The sequence below is a fragment of the Rhincodon typus genome, unplaced genomic scaffold, assembly GCF_021869965.1.
Source record: "Rhincodon typus isolate 14 unplaced genomic scaffold, sRhiTyp1.1 hic_rhity00001166, whole genome shotgun sequence".
NCBI classification, from domain to species: domain Eukaryota; kingdom Metazoa; phylum Chordata; class Chondrichthyes; order Orectolobiformes; family Rhincodontidae; genus Rhincodon; species Rhincodon typus.
In genome coordinates this window covers 17,387-31,113 of record NW_025966804.1, presented here as the reverse complement: position 1 = coordinate 31,113, position 13,727 = coordinate 17,387, and the positions used below count along the sequence as shown (strand labels likewise).

The 13,727-nt window shown below is 49.7% G+C and overlaps 1 protein-coding gene across 1 annotated transcript; it reads left to right on the top strand.

Moving 5' to 3' along the window:
• The first annotated feature begins 276 nt into the window (after window positions 1-276).
• On the top strand, window positions 277-8,691 carry LOC125481189. Its single transcript, XM_048592409.1, has 4 exons — window positions 277-411; window positions 2,425-2,512; window positions 3,269-3,611; window positions 8,405-8,691. Exons 1-4 carry the CDS (start codon window positions 302-304, stop codon window positions 8,689-8,691), a joined length of 828 nt encoding a protein of 275 aa, XP_048448366.1. The 5' UTR covers window positions 277-301.
• Window positions 8,692-13,727: the final 5,036 nt, after the last annotated feature.

Below are 13,727 nucleotides of genomic sequence, written 5' to 3'. Positions count from 1 at the left end.
CCTGTGTGAGTGTATCCCAGTGTGTGAGGGTCTCTCTCTCTGTCTCTGTCTGTGCCCTGTGTGTGTATCCTTGTGTGTGAGGGTCTGTCTCTCTCCCTGTCTTTCTGTGCCCTGTGTTTGTGTATCCCTGTGTGTGTGAGGGTCTCTCTCTCTCTGTGTGTCCTGTGTGTGTGTATCCCTGTGTGTGTGAGGGTCTCTCTCTCTCTGTCTCTGTCTGTGCCCTGTGTGAATGTAACTCTGTATAACCATACGTCCCACTCACTACCCCTACAGCTACATTTTCCGATTGAGTTGTACACGGATGGGACAGTGGGCTATCGGTTATGTGACGGACGACGGGAGCATCTTACAGACCATTCCCCAGAACAAGCCCCTTTTCCAGGCTCTGCTGGAGGGTTACCGTGAAGGCTTGTGAGTACAAACAGCTGTGTGCCTGATCTAGAGAGAACGCTTCCCAATGTGGGAAAGGCTGGAACTAGGGGAACCATTCACACACAGTCATGAGTAACTCCGATAGGAATAACTCAGAGAGAGAAGGTGGAATGAGCTGTCCCTATGACCAGCAGCAAAGGTTACCTCAGAGTACAACAGGGCTCTGATCAGATGGGCCAATGGGCCGAGGAGTGTCAGATGGAGTTTAATTTCGATAAATGTGAGATGCTGCATTTTGGAAAGGCACATCAGGGCAGGACTTATACACTTAATGGTAAGGTCCTGGGGAGTGTCGCTGAACAAAAAGACCTTGGGGAGCAGGCTCATGGTTCCTTGAAAGTGGAGTCGCAGGTAGACAGGGCGGTGAAGAAGGTGTTTGGTACGTTTGCCTTTACTGGTCAGTGCATTGAGTATAGGAGTTGGGAGGGTCATGTTGCAGCTGTACAGGACATTGGTTAGGGCCACTTTTGGAATACTGTGTTCAATTCTGGTCTCCCTGCTATAGGAAGGATGTTGTGAAACTTGAAAGGGTTCAGAAAAGATTTACAAGGATGTTGCCAGGTTTGGAGCGTTTGAGTTATAGGGAGAGGCTGAATAAGCTGGGGCTATTTTCCCTGGAGCGTCGGAGGCTGAGGGGTGACCTTATAGATGTTTATAAAATCATGAGGGGCATGGATAGGGTGAATAGTTAAGGTCTTTTCCCCCAGGGTAGGGGTGTCCAAAACTAGAGGGGCATAGGTTTAAGGTGAGAGGGGAAAGATTTAAAAGGGACCTGAGGGGTAACTTTTTCACACAGAGGGTGGTGCGTGTATGGAACGAGCTGCCAGAGGAAGTGGTGGAGGCTGGTACAATTACAACATTTAAAAGGCATCTGGATGGGGACATGGATAGGAAGGGTTTAGAGGGATATGGGCCAAATGCTGGCAAATGGGACTGGATTAATTTAGGATATCTGGTCGGCAGGGACGAGTAGGGCCGAAGGGTCTGTTTCCGTGCTGTGTGATGTTGTGATTCTGAAAGAGGGTGAAGTTTAAACATGGAAGAGAAGCAACAGAGTGCTAAAGGGGGGAGGGGATTACGAGGGTGGGACAGTATGGTCAGCAATGACTAAGGGCGTGAATGGCCGATTGGATGTAACTGCCATTCCCCACGATTCCACATCTTCCCACTGGTGTCTCCAGCTCCCAAAACAGGCCCATCAGCTCCGTACTGGTGTTCAGCTCCCACTTGAGCAGCACACTCCCTCATCGGCGTAAACAGACACACCCCCCTCCCTGGAAAATACATGGATAGTGATTCCTGATGGAGAGACTCCCTCTTTAACCAGGGACCCTGACAGACAGAGAGAGAGAGAAAGAATGAGAGTGAGAGAAAGAGAGAGAGAGAGAGAGAGACTCCCTCTTTAACCAGGGACCCTGACACAGAGAGGGAGAAAGAGAGAGAAAGAGAGAGGGAGAAAGAGAAACCTTCTTTAAACAGTGTCCCTGACAGAGAGAGAGAGAGAATGAGAGAGAGAGAAAGAGAGACTCCCTCATTAAACAGTGGCCCTGACAGAGAGAGAGAGAGAGACTCCCTCTTTAACCAGGGACCCTGAAACAGAGAGAGAGAGAGAAAGAGAGAGAGAGAGAGAGAGACTCCCTCATTAAACAGTGTCCCTGGCAGAGAGAGAGAGAAAGAGAGGGAGAGAGAAAGAGAGAGAGAGAGACTCCCTGTTTAAACAGGGTCCCTGACAGAGAGAGAGAGAGAATGAGAGAGAGAAAGAGAGAAAGAGAGAGAGAGACTCCCTATTTAAACAGTGTCCCTGACAGAGAGAGAGAGAGAGAGAAACAGAGAGGGAGAGACAGAGAGAGAAGGAGAGAGACAGAAAGAGAGAGACAGAAACAGAGAGAGAGAGAGACTCCCTGTTTAAACAGGGTCCCTGACAGAGAGCCTTGTACCTTTGACCTTGTGATTCAGTGTAACATCTCTCTGTCTCTCTCTGTGTCTCCCTAGTTACCTCTACCCTGACGGGCGAGACGTTAATCCGGATCTGAGTGGGCTGTGTGAACCGTGCAGGCTGGATCACATTCAGGTCTCTCAGGTGAGTGACCCTGTGCCAAGGGGAGATGGTGGGGGGATCGGATCCTGATCCCATCTGGATCCGGTTTGAGGCGATCGACCAGGATGCTGCGGGATCGACACTGAGCTGGGCAGGAGCACAGACAGGGCGCAGAAAAGGATTCCTGAGAATGGCCGCAGCCACCAGGAACCCTTGTGGGGCAGTGGTAGCGTCCATGCCTCTGAGCCAGGGGACCCTGGTTCAAGCCCCACCCGCTCCAGAGGAGTGGAGCAACAGTTTGACAGGAAAAGGAGATCGGGTGGTTTGGGGGAATGGGGTTAGGGGTGGAGGGCTGTGTGTACTTTGACGCTCAAGGGGGCTGGAGAGGAGGGAGGGCCGAGGGGATATTTGATCGAGGAGGGGTGATCCGGGGACAGAGGCCCTCACGGATGGATCGAGAACAGCCGCGCCCCGTTCCTGGCGATGGAACCGTGTGGCAGGGACGACGATCCAAGTGAGTGGGGGGCGAGGGGTGGCACCAGGGCTTGGAATGGAGGGTCCACGGAGGGATTTTGAGGAGGGATTCGGGGGCGCGCGCTGATCCCCGGCCTTGGGGCGACCGGCAAGAAGGGTTCGGAGAGCTAGTAGGGACAACGATGGGGTGAATGGCCTCCGTCTGGGATGCCTGATTTCCCTGATTTTTGGGTTAACCCCAACAGGGCGGGTGATGGAGGGGAACCTGACGGTGTGTAACATACTCTTCCTTACCCCTCCCTCCTTCTCTCTCTCCTTCTGTAGGAACAATATGAGTTATACTGTGACATTGGCTCCACCTTCCAACTCTGCAAGATCTGCACGGAGAGGGACAAAGATGTGAAGATTGAGCCGTGTGGCCACTTATTGTGCGAGATCTGCCTCATTGCTTGGCAGGTATGCCCCTGCGCCCCATTCCCCAACTACCCACACCCACCCACTCCTCCACCCTTAACCCCTCCGCCCTCTCCCATTGTGCCCAGGGCGCTCAGGATTAGACCAAGCACCTCACCGAAGATAGATGGCTGGGTGGGAGCGAGGCAGCACACAGAGAGAGAGATGGAGAGAGGGAGGATGGGGAGAAAACAGCAGGAGGTGGAGAGATGGAGTGAGAAAAATTGGGGAGAGGGAGAGATAAAGGGACGGGAAGGAGGGAGATGGAGACAGATAAATGGCGGCGAGGGGTGGAGTGGAAATGAGGGGAGAGGTGAAGGAGGAAGAGGGAAAAGAAGAGGGGAAGGAGAGTGGAGAGAAAGGAGGTGAAGGGTTAGAGAGAATAGGAAGTTGGGGGGGAGTGATAGAGGGCGGAGGGTATGGATGAAGGGAGAGAGAGGAGCAAGAGGCAGGGAAAGGAGCGAATGCAGAACACTATGACACAGTGTAAACCCACAAGCTGGCCGAGTGAATCGAAAGGATTCAGCTCTGTCCTTTATATTTTTGCGAGCCAGCAATTTGCATTTGCTTATAAATTGACTCTTAAAGTTTAACTTTCTTCCAGGCATGATCAGATCTCTCTGCTGGAGAGCAGCTGAGATTAGCTAATCAAGTAACCAATTTGCTAAACTACTACATAAACCTCGGCCATGTAACCAGGAAGAGGGGGGAGGTGGTTAGAGTGTGGGTTCCCTACTGTAAATCGGAGAGTTTGGTGCGAACGAGAGACAGGGAACTGAGGGAAGGGAGGTACTTCAATCTTTTTCTAAATTTGACAGATTCCAGGAGAGACAGTGTTGAAAACCTGTGGAAAGGGAGGGAAAGGGAGAGCTCCGTGAACTAACCCCTGCCTCCCAATCCACAGTCAGATTAATAACCAAAAGTTGCGAGCGCGGGTCAATTGATTGACTGGTGAGTATTCGGCTCATACAATTTACCTTTCAGATTGCAGAACAGTCTTTGCATTATAACCTGAACCGCATGAGACTATAAATGGATCAAAGACCTGGGTGGGAGAAATAGATGCTAGTTTGTGGGCTGTAAGCATCAGGCTTGCGGAAGGGGGATCTTTATCATGCATGGCCCACACCCGAGCTGTACATGACCTGCTGTCTGAGGGAGCTACAGAAGTAGAAAAGCAGAAATGGCTTTGAACTAAATGAGGGATCAAATCTGGGGAAAAAAAGACCCTGGAGTGAAGAATAGAAACAAGGTGAAGAGAAATAGAGACATAGAGATGTACAGCACGGGAACAGACCCTTCGGTCCAACTCGTCCATGCTGACCAAACATCCTAAATCAATCCGGTCCCATTTGCCAGCATTTGGCCCATATCCCTCTAAACCCTTCCTATCCATGTCCCCATCCAGATGCCTTTTAAATGTTGTAATTGTACCAGCCCCCACCACTTCCTCTGGCAGCTCATTCCATACACGCACCACCCTCTGTGTGAAAAAGTTGCCCCTCAGGTCCCTTTTAAATCTTTCCCCTCTCACCTTAAACCTGTGCCCCTCTAGATTTGGGCTGTACTACCCCAAAGCAAAGACATGGACTATTCACCCTATCCATGCCCTTCATGGTATTATAAACCTCTATCTCAGCCTCTGATGCTCCAGGGAAAATAGCCCCAGCCTCACACTATAGCTCAACTCTCCAACCCCGACAACATCCTTATAAATCTTTTCTGAACCCTTTCAAGCTTCACAACATCATAGAATCCCTACAATGTGGAAGCAGGCCTTTCTGCCCACACTGACACTCCAAAGAGCATCTCACCCACACCCACCCTATCCCTGCATTTTAGCACGGCCAATCCACCATAACCTGCACATCTTTGGACCATGGGAGGAAACCCACGCAGACACAGGGAGAAGGTGCAAACTCCACACAGACAGTCACCCGAGGGTGGGATTGAACCCGGGTCCCTGGCGCTGTGAGGCAGCAGTGAGCCATCGTGCTGCTGCTATAGCAGGGAGACCAGAATCGCACACAGTATTCCAAAAGTGGCCCTAACCAATGTCCTGTACAGCCCCAACATGACCCTCCCAACCCCTATACTCAATGCACTGACCAATAAATGCAAGTGTACCAAACACCTTCTTCACCGCCCTGTCTACCTGCGACTCCACTTTCAAGGAACTATGAACCTGCCCCCCAAGGTCTCTTTGTTCAGCAACACTCCCCAGGACCTTACCATTAAGTGTATAAGTCCTGCCCTGGTTTGCCTTTCCAAAATTCAGCGCCTCACATTTATTGCAGGGAAGATCTTTTTTTTTCACCCCAGAGACCTTGCGGTTGATGCTCTCTCACATGGCACTGAGGGCAAGCTGCACAGTTTAAAGGGGGCAACCCGGCAGCAAAACCTGCACCCAGGGCAGTGACCCCCCAACCCAACACCCCCCGCCCCCATCCCCCTCCCACCGCAAACCCGACGACAGTGTTGTAATAAGAAACAACAAGCACAAGTTGAACATGGCACACGCGCGGACCACTACAAAAGACTTGGCCTCAGTTCAGGATCAGTTGACTTTGAAGTGGCACAGAAATGCCTTCACAGTTGCTGCCCTCTCTCAGGGACACCAGAGACGGGAGTTGTCAGCAACGCCCGCATCCTGCTGGAGCAGTGCGAAAGCTCAAACTCTGCGACTGTGTCAGGATTCTGCTTTCTAAAAAAAAAGGACTGGAACTGTCACATTCCACTGGACGGAGCATTTCCATACCGCTGCACCGACAGGTCTCAATTCCCGCAATGCTAGCCAATACAACACAGAACAGCACAGCACAGGAACAGGCCCACAGTGCTGTGCCGAATGTGATGCCAATTTAAACGAATCTCTTCTGCCTGCCCTTGGTCCCTACCCCTCCATTCCTTGCAAATCCATGTGTTTATCTAAAAGCCCCTTAAATGCCCCTATCATATCTGCCTCCATCAATGACGAATGATAGGGGGATCTCATAGAGATTTATAAAATTCTAACAGGACTAGACAGGGTAGATGCAGGGAGGATGCTCCCGATGGTGGGTGTGTCCAAAACCAAGGGTCACAGTAGGAGGTTTCGGGGTAGACAGTCGAAGACGGAGATGAGGAGACATTTCTTCACCCAGAGAGTGGTGATCCTGTGGAATTCGTTACCACAGGAAGCAATTGATGCCAAAACATTGAATATATTCAAGAGGCGTCTAGATACAGCACTGAGGGGGAATGGGATCAAAGGTTGTGGGGAGAAAGCAGGATCAGGCTGTTGAGTTGGACGATCAGCCATGATCGTGAAGAACGGAAGACCAGGCTTGAAGGGCTGAATGGCCTCCTCCTGCTCCTATCTTGCACAGTTCTATGTTTCTATGTAACACCCCTGGCAGTGCATTCCACACTCCTACCACTCTCTGTGTAAAAAAACTTGCCCCTCACATCTCCTTCAAACTTTCCCCTCTCACTTTAAATGCAACTTCCCTAGTATTAGACATTTCAACTCTGGGGAAAAGATTCTGACCCCCAACTCTATCTATGCATCTCTTCATTTTACAGACTCCTATCAAGTCTCCCCTCAGCCTCCTTCCCTCCAGAGAAAATATCCCGAGACCTTTCTAGCCTCTCATAATAGCTCATACCCCCTAATCCAGGCAGTATCCTGGTAAACCTCTTCTGCACCCTCTCCAAAGCCTCCATGTCCTTCTTGCAATGTGGCGACCAGAAATGAACACAATACTCTAAGTGAGGCCCAACCAAAGTCTTATAAACCTGCAACATGACATCCTGACGCTTGTACTCAATTCCCCGACCAATAAAGGCAACCGTGCCGTACGCCTTCTTTACCACCTTATCTACTGGTGTGACCACTTTCGGGGAACTATGGACTTGATCCCCAAGATCTCTCTGTGTTTCAACGCTGTTCAGAGTATTGCCACTTACTGTATATTTTTCCTGAACATTTCATCTCCCAAAGTGCAGCACCTCACATGTACCAGGATTAAACTCCATCTGCCATTTCTCCGCACGTATCTGCAACTGATTTGTATCCCACTGCATCCTTTGACAATCTTCTACACTGTCCACAACTCCACTGATCTTTGTATCGTCTGCAAACTTACTAACTCACCCATCTACATTTTCATCTAAGTCATTTATTGAAAAAAGCAAAGCAGAGATCCCAGTATGGATCCCTGCGGAACACCACTAGTGACTGACCTCCAGCCTGAAAAACACCCTTCCACCACTACCCTCTCTCTTCTATGTGCAAGCCAATTCTGAATCCGTACGGCCAAGTCATCATGGATCCTGTGCATCTTCATCTTCTGGATGAGCCTACCATGAGGGACCTTGCCGAAAGTCTTAGTAAAATCCGTGTAAACAACATCCACTGCTTTACCGTCATCAATCACCTTCGTCACCTCCTCGAAAAATTCAACCAAGTTAGTAAGACAATCCTGCCCTGCACAAAGCCACGCTGACTGTCCCTAATTAGGCCATACTTTTCCAAATGCATGTAAAATCTTATCCCTAAGAGACCTCTCCAATAGCTTCCCAATGACAGATGTGAGACTCACCAGTCTATAGTTTCCTGGATTATCCCTATTTCTCCGCTTGAACAGAGGAACAACATTAGCTACTTGCCAGTCCTCAGGGACCTCTCCAGTGGCTAATGAGGGCACAAAGATCTTGGTCAAGGTCCCAGCAATCCCCTCTCTCTTGCCTTATTAAGACAGAACACCAGCCTTCCTGTTTGGAGGACAGGGGCATACAATTTGCACCATCAAACAAACCTTGGTTTAGACCCTGGGCAGAAAACAGAAATTGCTGGGGACACTCAGCAGGTTTGGCAGCGTCTGTGGAGCGGGAGAACCAGTTGGTCTTTCCAGTCCTGCGACCCTTCTTCAAAACAAGGGACCCAAAACGTTAACTCTGCTTTCTCTCCCCAACGATGCTGCCAGACTTGCTGAGTTTCTCCTGCAATTTCTCTCTCTGTTTCAGAATTCCAGCGCCTATGGTTCTTCGGTTTTATCCCGGTGAAACTCCATTTAGAGTACTGCAAGCCGATCTGGGCACCTAAGCCATCAGCCTTAGATGGAGAACATTGTAGGCTTACTAGAATGATACTGGCTCTTCAGGGGTTAAGTTACAAGGAGAGATTATACAAGTTAGGCCTAGAATTCAGAAGGTTAAGGAGTGATCTGATCAAAGTTTCCAAGCTATTCACAGCAAAAGACGAGGTAAACTCCTTCCAAATTCTAGAACGAGAGCGCAGAGTCTGGGAATGAGGGCCCAGAGAGTTCAGGAGAGATGTTAGGGAGCACTTTGACATACAAAGGCTGGGAGAGGTTTGGAGCTCTCTTTCACAAACAGCAGTGGATGCTGGTTAAGTTGTTAATTTTAAATATGATATAGGTATATTTTTGTTCAGCAAAGATATTAAGAAATATAGGCCAATGGAGATTGCCCACAGATCAGCCACAATCTCATTGAATGGTAGGACAGATGGGCCAATGGGCCGAGGAGTGGCAGATGGCGTTTAATTTAGATAAATGTGAGGTGCTGCATTTTGGAAAGGCACATCAGGGCAGGACTTATACACTTAATGGTAAGGTCCTGGGGAGTGTCGCTGAATGAAGAGACCTTGGGGAGCAGGTTCATAGTTCCTTGAAAGTGGAATTGCAGATAGATAGGACAGCAAAGAAGGTGTTTGGTACGTTTGCCTTTATTGGTCAGTGCATTGAGTATAGGAGTTGGGAGGGTCATGTTGGGGCTGTACAGGACATTGGTTAGGGCCACTTTTGCGTTCAATTCTGGTCTGAGGTAGTAGGAACTGCAGATGCTGGAGAATCCAAGACAACAAGGTGCAGGGCTGGATGAACACAGCAGGCCAAGCAGCATCAGAGGAGCAGAAACGCTGACGTTTCGGGCCTAGACCCTTCTTCAGAAAAAAAGCCAATTCTGGTCTCCCTGCTTTAGGAAGGATGTTGTGAAACTTGAAAGGGTTCAGGAAAGATTTACAAGGATGTTGTTGGGGTTGGAGCGTTTGAGCTACAGGGAAAGGCTGCATAGGGTGGGGCTATTTTCCCTGGAGTATCAGAGGCTGAGGGGTGATGTTATAGAGGTTTATAAAATCATGAGGGGCATGGATAGGGTGAATAGCCAAGGTCTTTTCCCCAGGGTTGGGGGAGTCCAAAACTAAAGGGGCATAGGTTTAAGGTGAGAGGGGAAAGATTTAAAAGGGACCTGAGGGGCAACTTTTTCACACAGAGGGTGGTGCGTGTATGGAATGAGCTGCCAGAGGAAGTGGTGGGGGCTGGTACAATTACAACATTTAAAAGGCACCTGGATGGGGACATGGATAGTAAGGGTTTAGGGAGATATGGGCCAAATGCTGGCAAATGGGACTGCATTAATTTAGGATATCTGATCGGCACAGCCGAGTTGGACCGAAGGGACTGTTCCCGTGCTGTATGACAGGCTCGAGGGGTTGCATAGCCTCTTCCTAAGTTTAACATCCTCAGGTCATCAAAAAGCCCCTCTTGGCCAATGAGGTGCTTCTTGAAGCGTAGCCATTGCTGTGAATTTGGAAATGTCACAACCATTTTACTCACAGCCAGCTCCCATAAACATCAACGTGTGAATCGCAGCAGTACAGAATTGTGAGGGTGTAGAAGGAGGCCATTCAGCCCACCGTGCTACCACTGGTTCTATCCCCTAGTGTCAACCCCTTACCCTTTTCTATCCCAGTAACCGTCTGATGCCCCTCTCCAGTGCCTCAGCTGTACCTGCCTCCAACACACTTCCAACGCCCTAACCTCTCGCTAGGTGGAAATGTTATTCCCCTTCAACTCACCCTTTCACACATCATTTTCACACATGGGAGCAGCTTTTGCCCATCAACTCTGTCCAGCCCCCTGCTCGTGATTTCGAAAACCCTTATCAGGCCTCATCTCAGCTTCCTCCTCCGCAGAGAGGGAAGAATTCTGCAATTCGTCTTCATCACTGAGGTTCCTCATCCTTGTAAATCACTTCCGCACTCTCTCTCTCTGTCTCTTCCTCCAATGCGTTCCCATCCTTCCCACAGTACAGCTGTAGATAATAGTTGTAGACACTACTGTAACTGAGCCCTGACAAAGGTCTTAAACATGCTCAACATCACCTCCCTTGCTCTTGGTGCTCTGCACGCCTGAGAGAAAATTCTGGGAACACCTTTGTTCATCAATCTTACGCAAAAAAGTTCTGCCGGTTTTTAAATAATACTGTCAGTTGTATCGTGGTTGAGGTCAGCCAGGTTGACCTCATAGAATATGAGTTCCCTAATTGAGGCTGTTAATCTGGTCCAATCAGGGAGCCCTGGCTGACAGATAGAAACAGGAGGGTCAGAGGTTCGGCTCACTCTGAGAGCTGGCTCTGAGGGAGCTGGGTCAGTGTCAGGGACTCTCCCTGTGTAAATAAAGGGTGACTTGGTGACAGGGTTCCAGCCTCTGTGGGGGTATTTCAGGCTCAGTTTCCCCTCTCCTGCTCCCTGTGTCAAATTACATGAGGCATCATGTGCCCTGGAGGGGGTTGGGGTAGATGTACATTTCTGTGCCCCATCCCTCGGGAGCCTCGTAGGGGGTTGAGGCACGCCCAGCTCCTTGGACCTGACTCAGGCTGTTTCTTGGCCGAGCCATCAACTGGAAATATCAAAGTCTTTTCTCTATCTCTGAGAAGGGGATGCTGAATGGCCTTCTGCTGTTCCTGGCTAAAAGGCTCGAGGAGGGGGGAGCTGAATGGCCTCCTCCTGTTCCTGTGTAACAGCCTCGAGGAGGGGGGAGCTGAATGGCCTCCAGTCCCTGTGTAACAGGCTGGAGGAGGGGGGAGCTGAATGGCCTCCAGTCCCTGTGTAACAGGCTCGAGGAGGGGGGGCGCTGAATGGCCTCCTGTTCCTATGTGACAATGTATGTTCCTCTCTCTCCGTTGAATACATCGCTGTGATGTGAAGACACCATCGTCTCTGTGAATGAGAGCCTCCTTTCAGCAAAACAAAACAATTGAAAGGAAAATACTTTGTGAAGTCGGTAGCTACTCTCGCTGTGAAAACAAAACTGCTCACGATGAAATGCGTGAGAGCCATGTGTATTTTGACCCAATTCTCAGCGACTCTAACACAAATTAAATTAGAATGTTCCAGGAAAACCAAATTGTTTTCATTACATTTCACTTCCCCTTCTCTCTGCGGTTTACTGCTCATCCCTGATTGCCCCGACTCTATAAAATGCTTCCTTTCCCGTCTAATCTTTTAAACTATATGTGTCGGGCTATGTTTTTCCCACAAATTATACAGTTTGCAATTGATGCATATCAAATACAGCACCAGGTGGAGGCCATTCAACCCCATGATACTGTCACATACCAACAGAAGGAAGCCATTCAGCCCCGTCCTTCAGACTGTCACACAGGAACAGGAGGCCATTCAGCCCCATCCTTCAGACTGTCACACAGGAACAGGAGGCCATTCAGCGGCCCCCCCCCCCTCGAGCCTTTAACACAGGAACAGGAGGAGGCCATTCATTCCCATGAGATTGTTACATAGGAACAGAAGGAGGCCATTCAGCCCCCTGGCCTGGCCCACCATACACTCCAATCCTTCCCCTTATCTGTCATCCTCCTTTCCGCAATAATCTGGGAAACTTTCCTTCCATTCCGCCATCAGGAATCCAGCAGGTACTGGCTGGGCATTTTCCATTGATGCCGTCCTGGTCTGGATTGTTTGTTCAGAGAGAGGGAGGGAGGAAAGGAGAGCCCTGCATTTGCTGTTTGTCCCCTGTGCATGAGGCAAAGCTGACATTAGCCTGAATGACCCAGCTCTCAGTTAAGATGTGCCACCCACAACCCCCTAACTCAACCAACTAGACCCGAACATCACCCTTCGTGCCCCCCAACCTTGACCACCAAATCACCCCCCTCCATCAACCCCGTCCATTCCTTTCATCGTCTCCAACCAGTAGATCAAAGTGGCTTTATAATCATGCACAAGATAGGATGCTCAGGGGGTGACGTTATAGAGGTCTATAAAATCGTGAGGGGCATGGGTAGGGTGAATAGTCTTTTTTCCCAGGGTGGGGGAGTCCAAAACTAGAGGGACATAGGTTTAAGGTGAGAGGGGAAAGATTTAAAAGGGACCTGAGGAGCAACTTTTTACACAGAGGGTGGTGCGTGTATGGAGCGAGCTGCCAGATATCGCGCTGATCAGATATCCCAAATTAACCCAATCCCATTTGCCAACATTTGGCCCATATCCCTCTAAACCCTTCCCATTCATGTCCCCATCCAGATGCCTTTTAAATGTTGTAATTGTACCAGACTCCACCACTTCCTCTGGCAGCTCGTTCCATACACGCACCACCCTCTGTGTGAAAAACATGCCCCTCAGGCCCCTTTTAAATCTTTCCCCTCTCACCTTAAACCTATGACCCTCTAGTTTTGAACTCCCCTACCCTGGGGAAAAGACCTGGTCTGTTCACCCTATCCATGCCCTCAGCCTCCGACGCTCCAGGGAAAATACCCCCAGCTTATTCAGCCTCTCCCTCTAGCTCAAACCCTCCAACCCTGGCAACATCCGTGTAAATCTTTTCTGAACCCTTTCAAGTTTCACAACATCCTTCCTATAGCAGGGAGGCCAGAATTGAACACAGTATTCCAAAAGTGGCCCTAACCAATGTCCTGTACAGCTGCAACATGACCCTCCCAACTCCTATACCCAATGCACAGACCAATAAAGGCGAGCGTACCAAACATCTTCTTCACCGCCCTGTCTACCTGCGACTCCACTTTCAAGGAACTATGAACCTGCCCCCCCAAGGTCTCTTTGTTCAGCGACAGTCCCGAGGACCCTGCCGTGGTTTGCCATTCCAAAATGCAGCGCCTCACATTTATCTAAATTATACACCATCTGCTCTCTGCCGAGACACAGAAAGTCGGAACGGACGCTACCCACGCCTCAGGGTTGGGATCACGGCTGTTCACTCGCTTATGCAAATTGTGTGGATTTTTGGGACCAAAAACTAAACAACACAGCCCAGTTTCTGCATGTGCGGCTGACACCAGGTTGCAGACGGTCAATGGGAAGGAGTTTGCAAGATGATATCAGTAAGCTCGATAAACAATTTGGAAAACACTCAGAAAAGGCAGCTCTGGTCCAAAGCCACCTCTGGCCGGTTCAGGCCACCCCCATTACCAGAATGTGCTGTCTCAGAGATGGCTCTCTGAGCAGAATCACTGATCTTATCCAAAGGCTTCGAGAGAGAGATTTTCACTCAGTAAAGGCAGGGCGAGGGTT

What these genes read in the sequence shown, in the direction of transcription:
- LOC125481189 (XM_048592409.1), top strand. Translation starts at nt 302, where the DNA reads ATGGGACAGTGGGCTATCGGTTATGTGACGGACGACGGGAGCATCTTA. An exon ending in GAGGGTTACCGTGAAGGCTT is followed by an intron (nt 412 to 2,424) that starts GTGAGTACAAAC and finishes GTGTCTCCCTAG; the next exon opens with TTACCTCTACCCTGACGGGC. An exon ending in ATCACATTCAGGTCTCTCAG is followed by an intron (nt 2,513 to 3,268) that starts GTGAGTGACCCT and finishes CTCCTTCTGTAG; the next exon opens with GAACAATATGAGTTATACTG.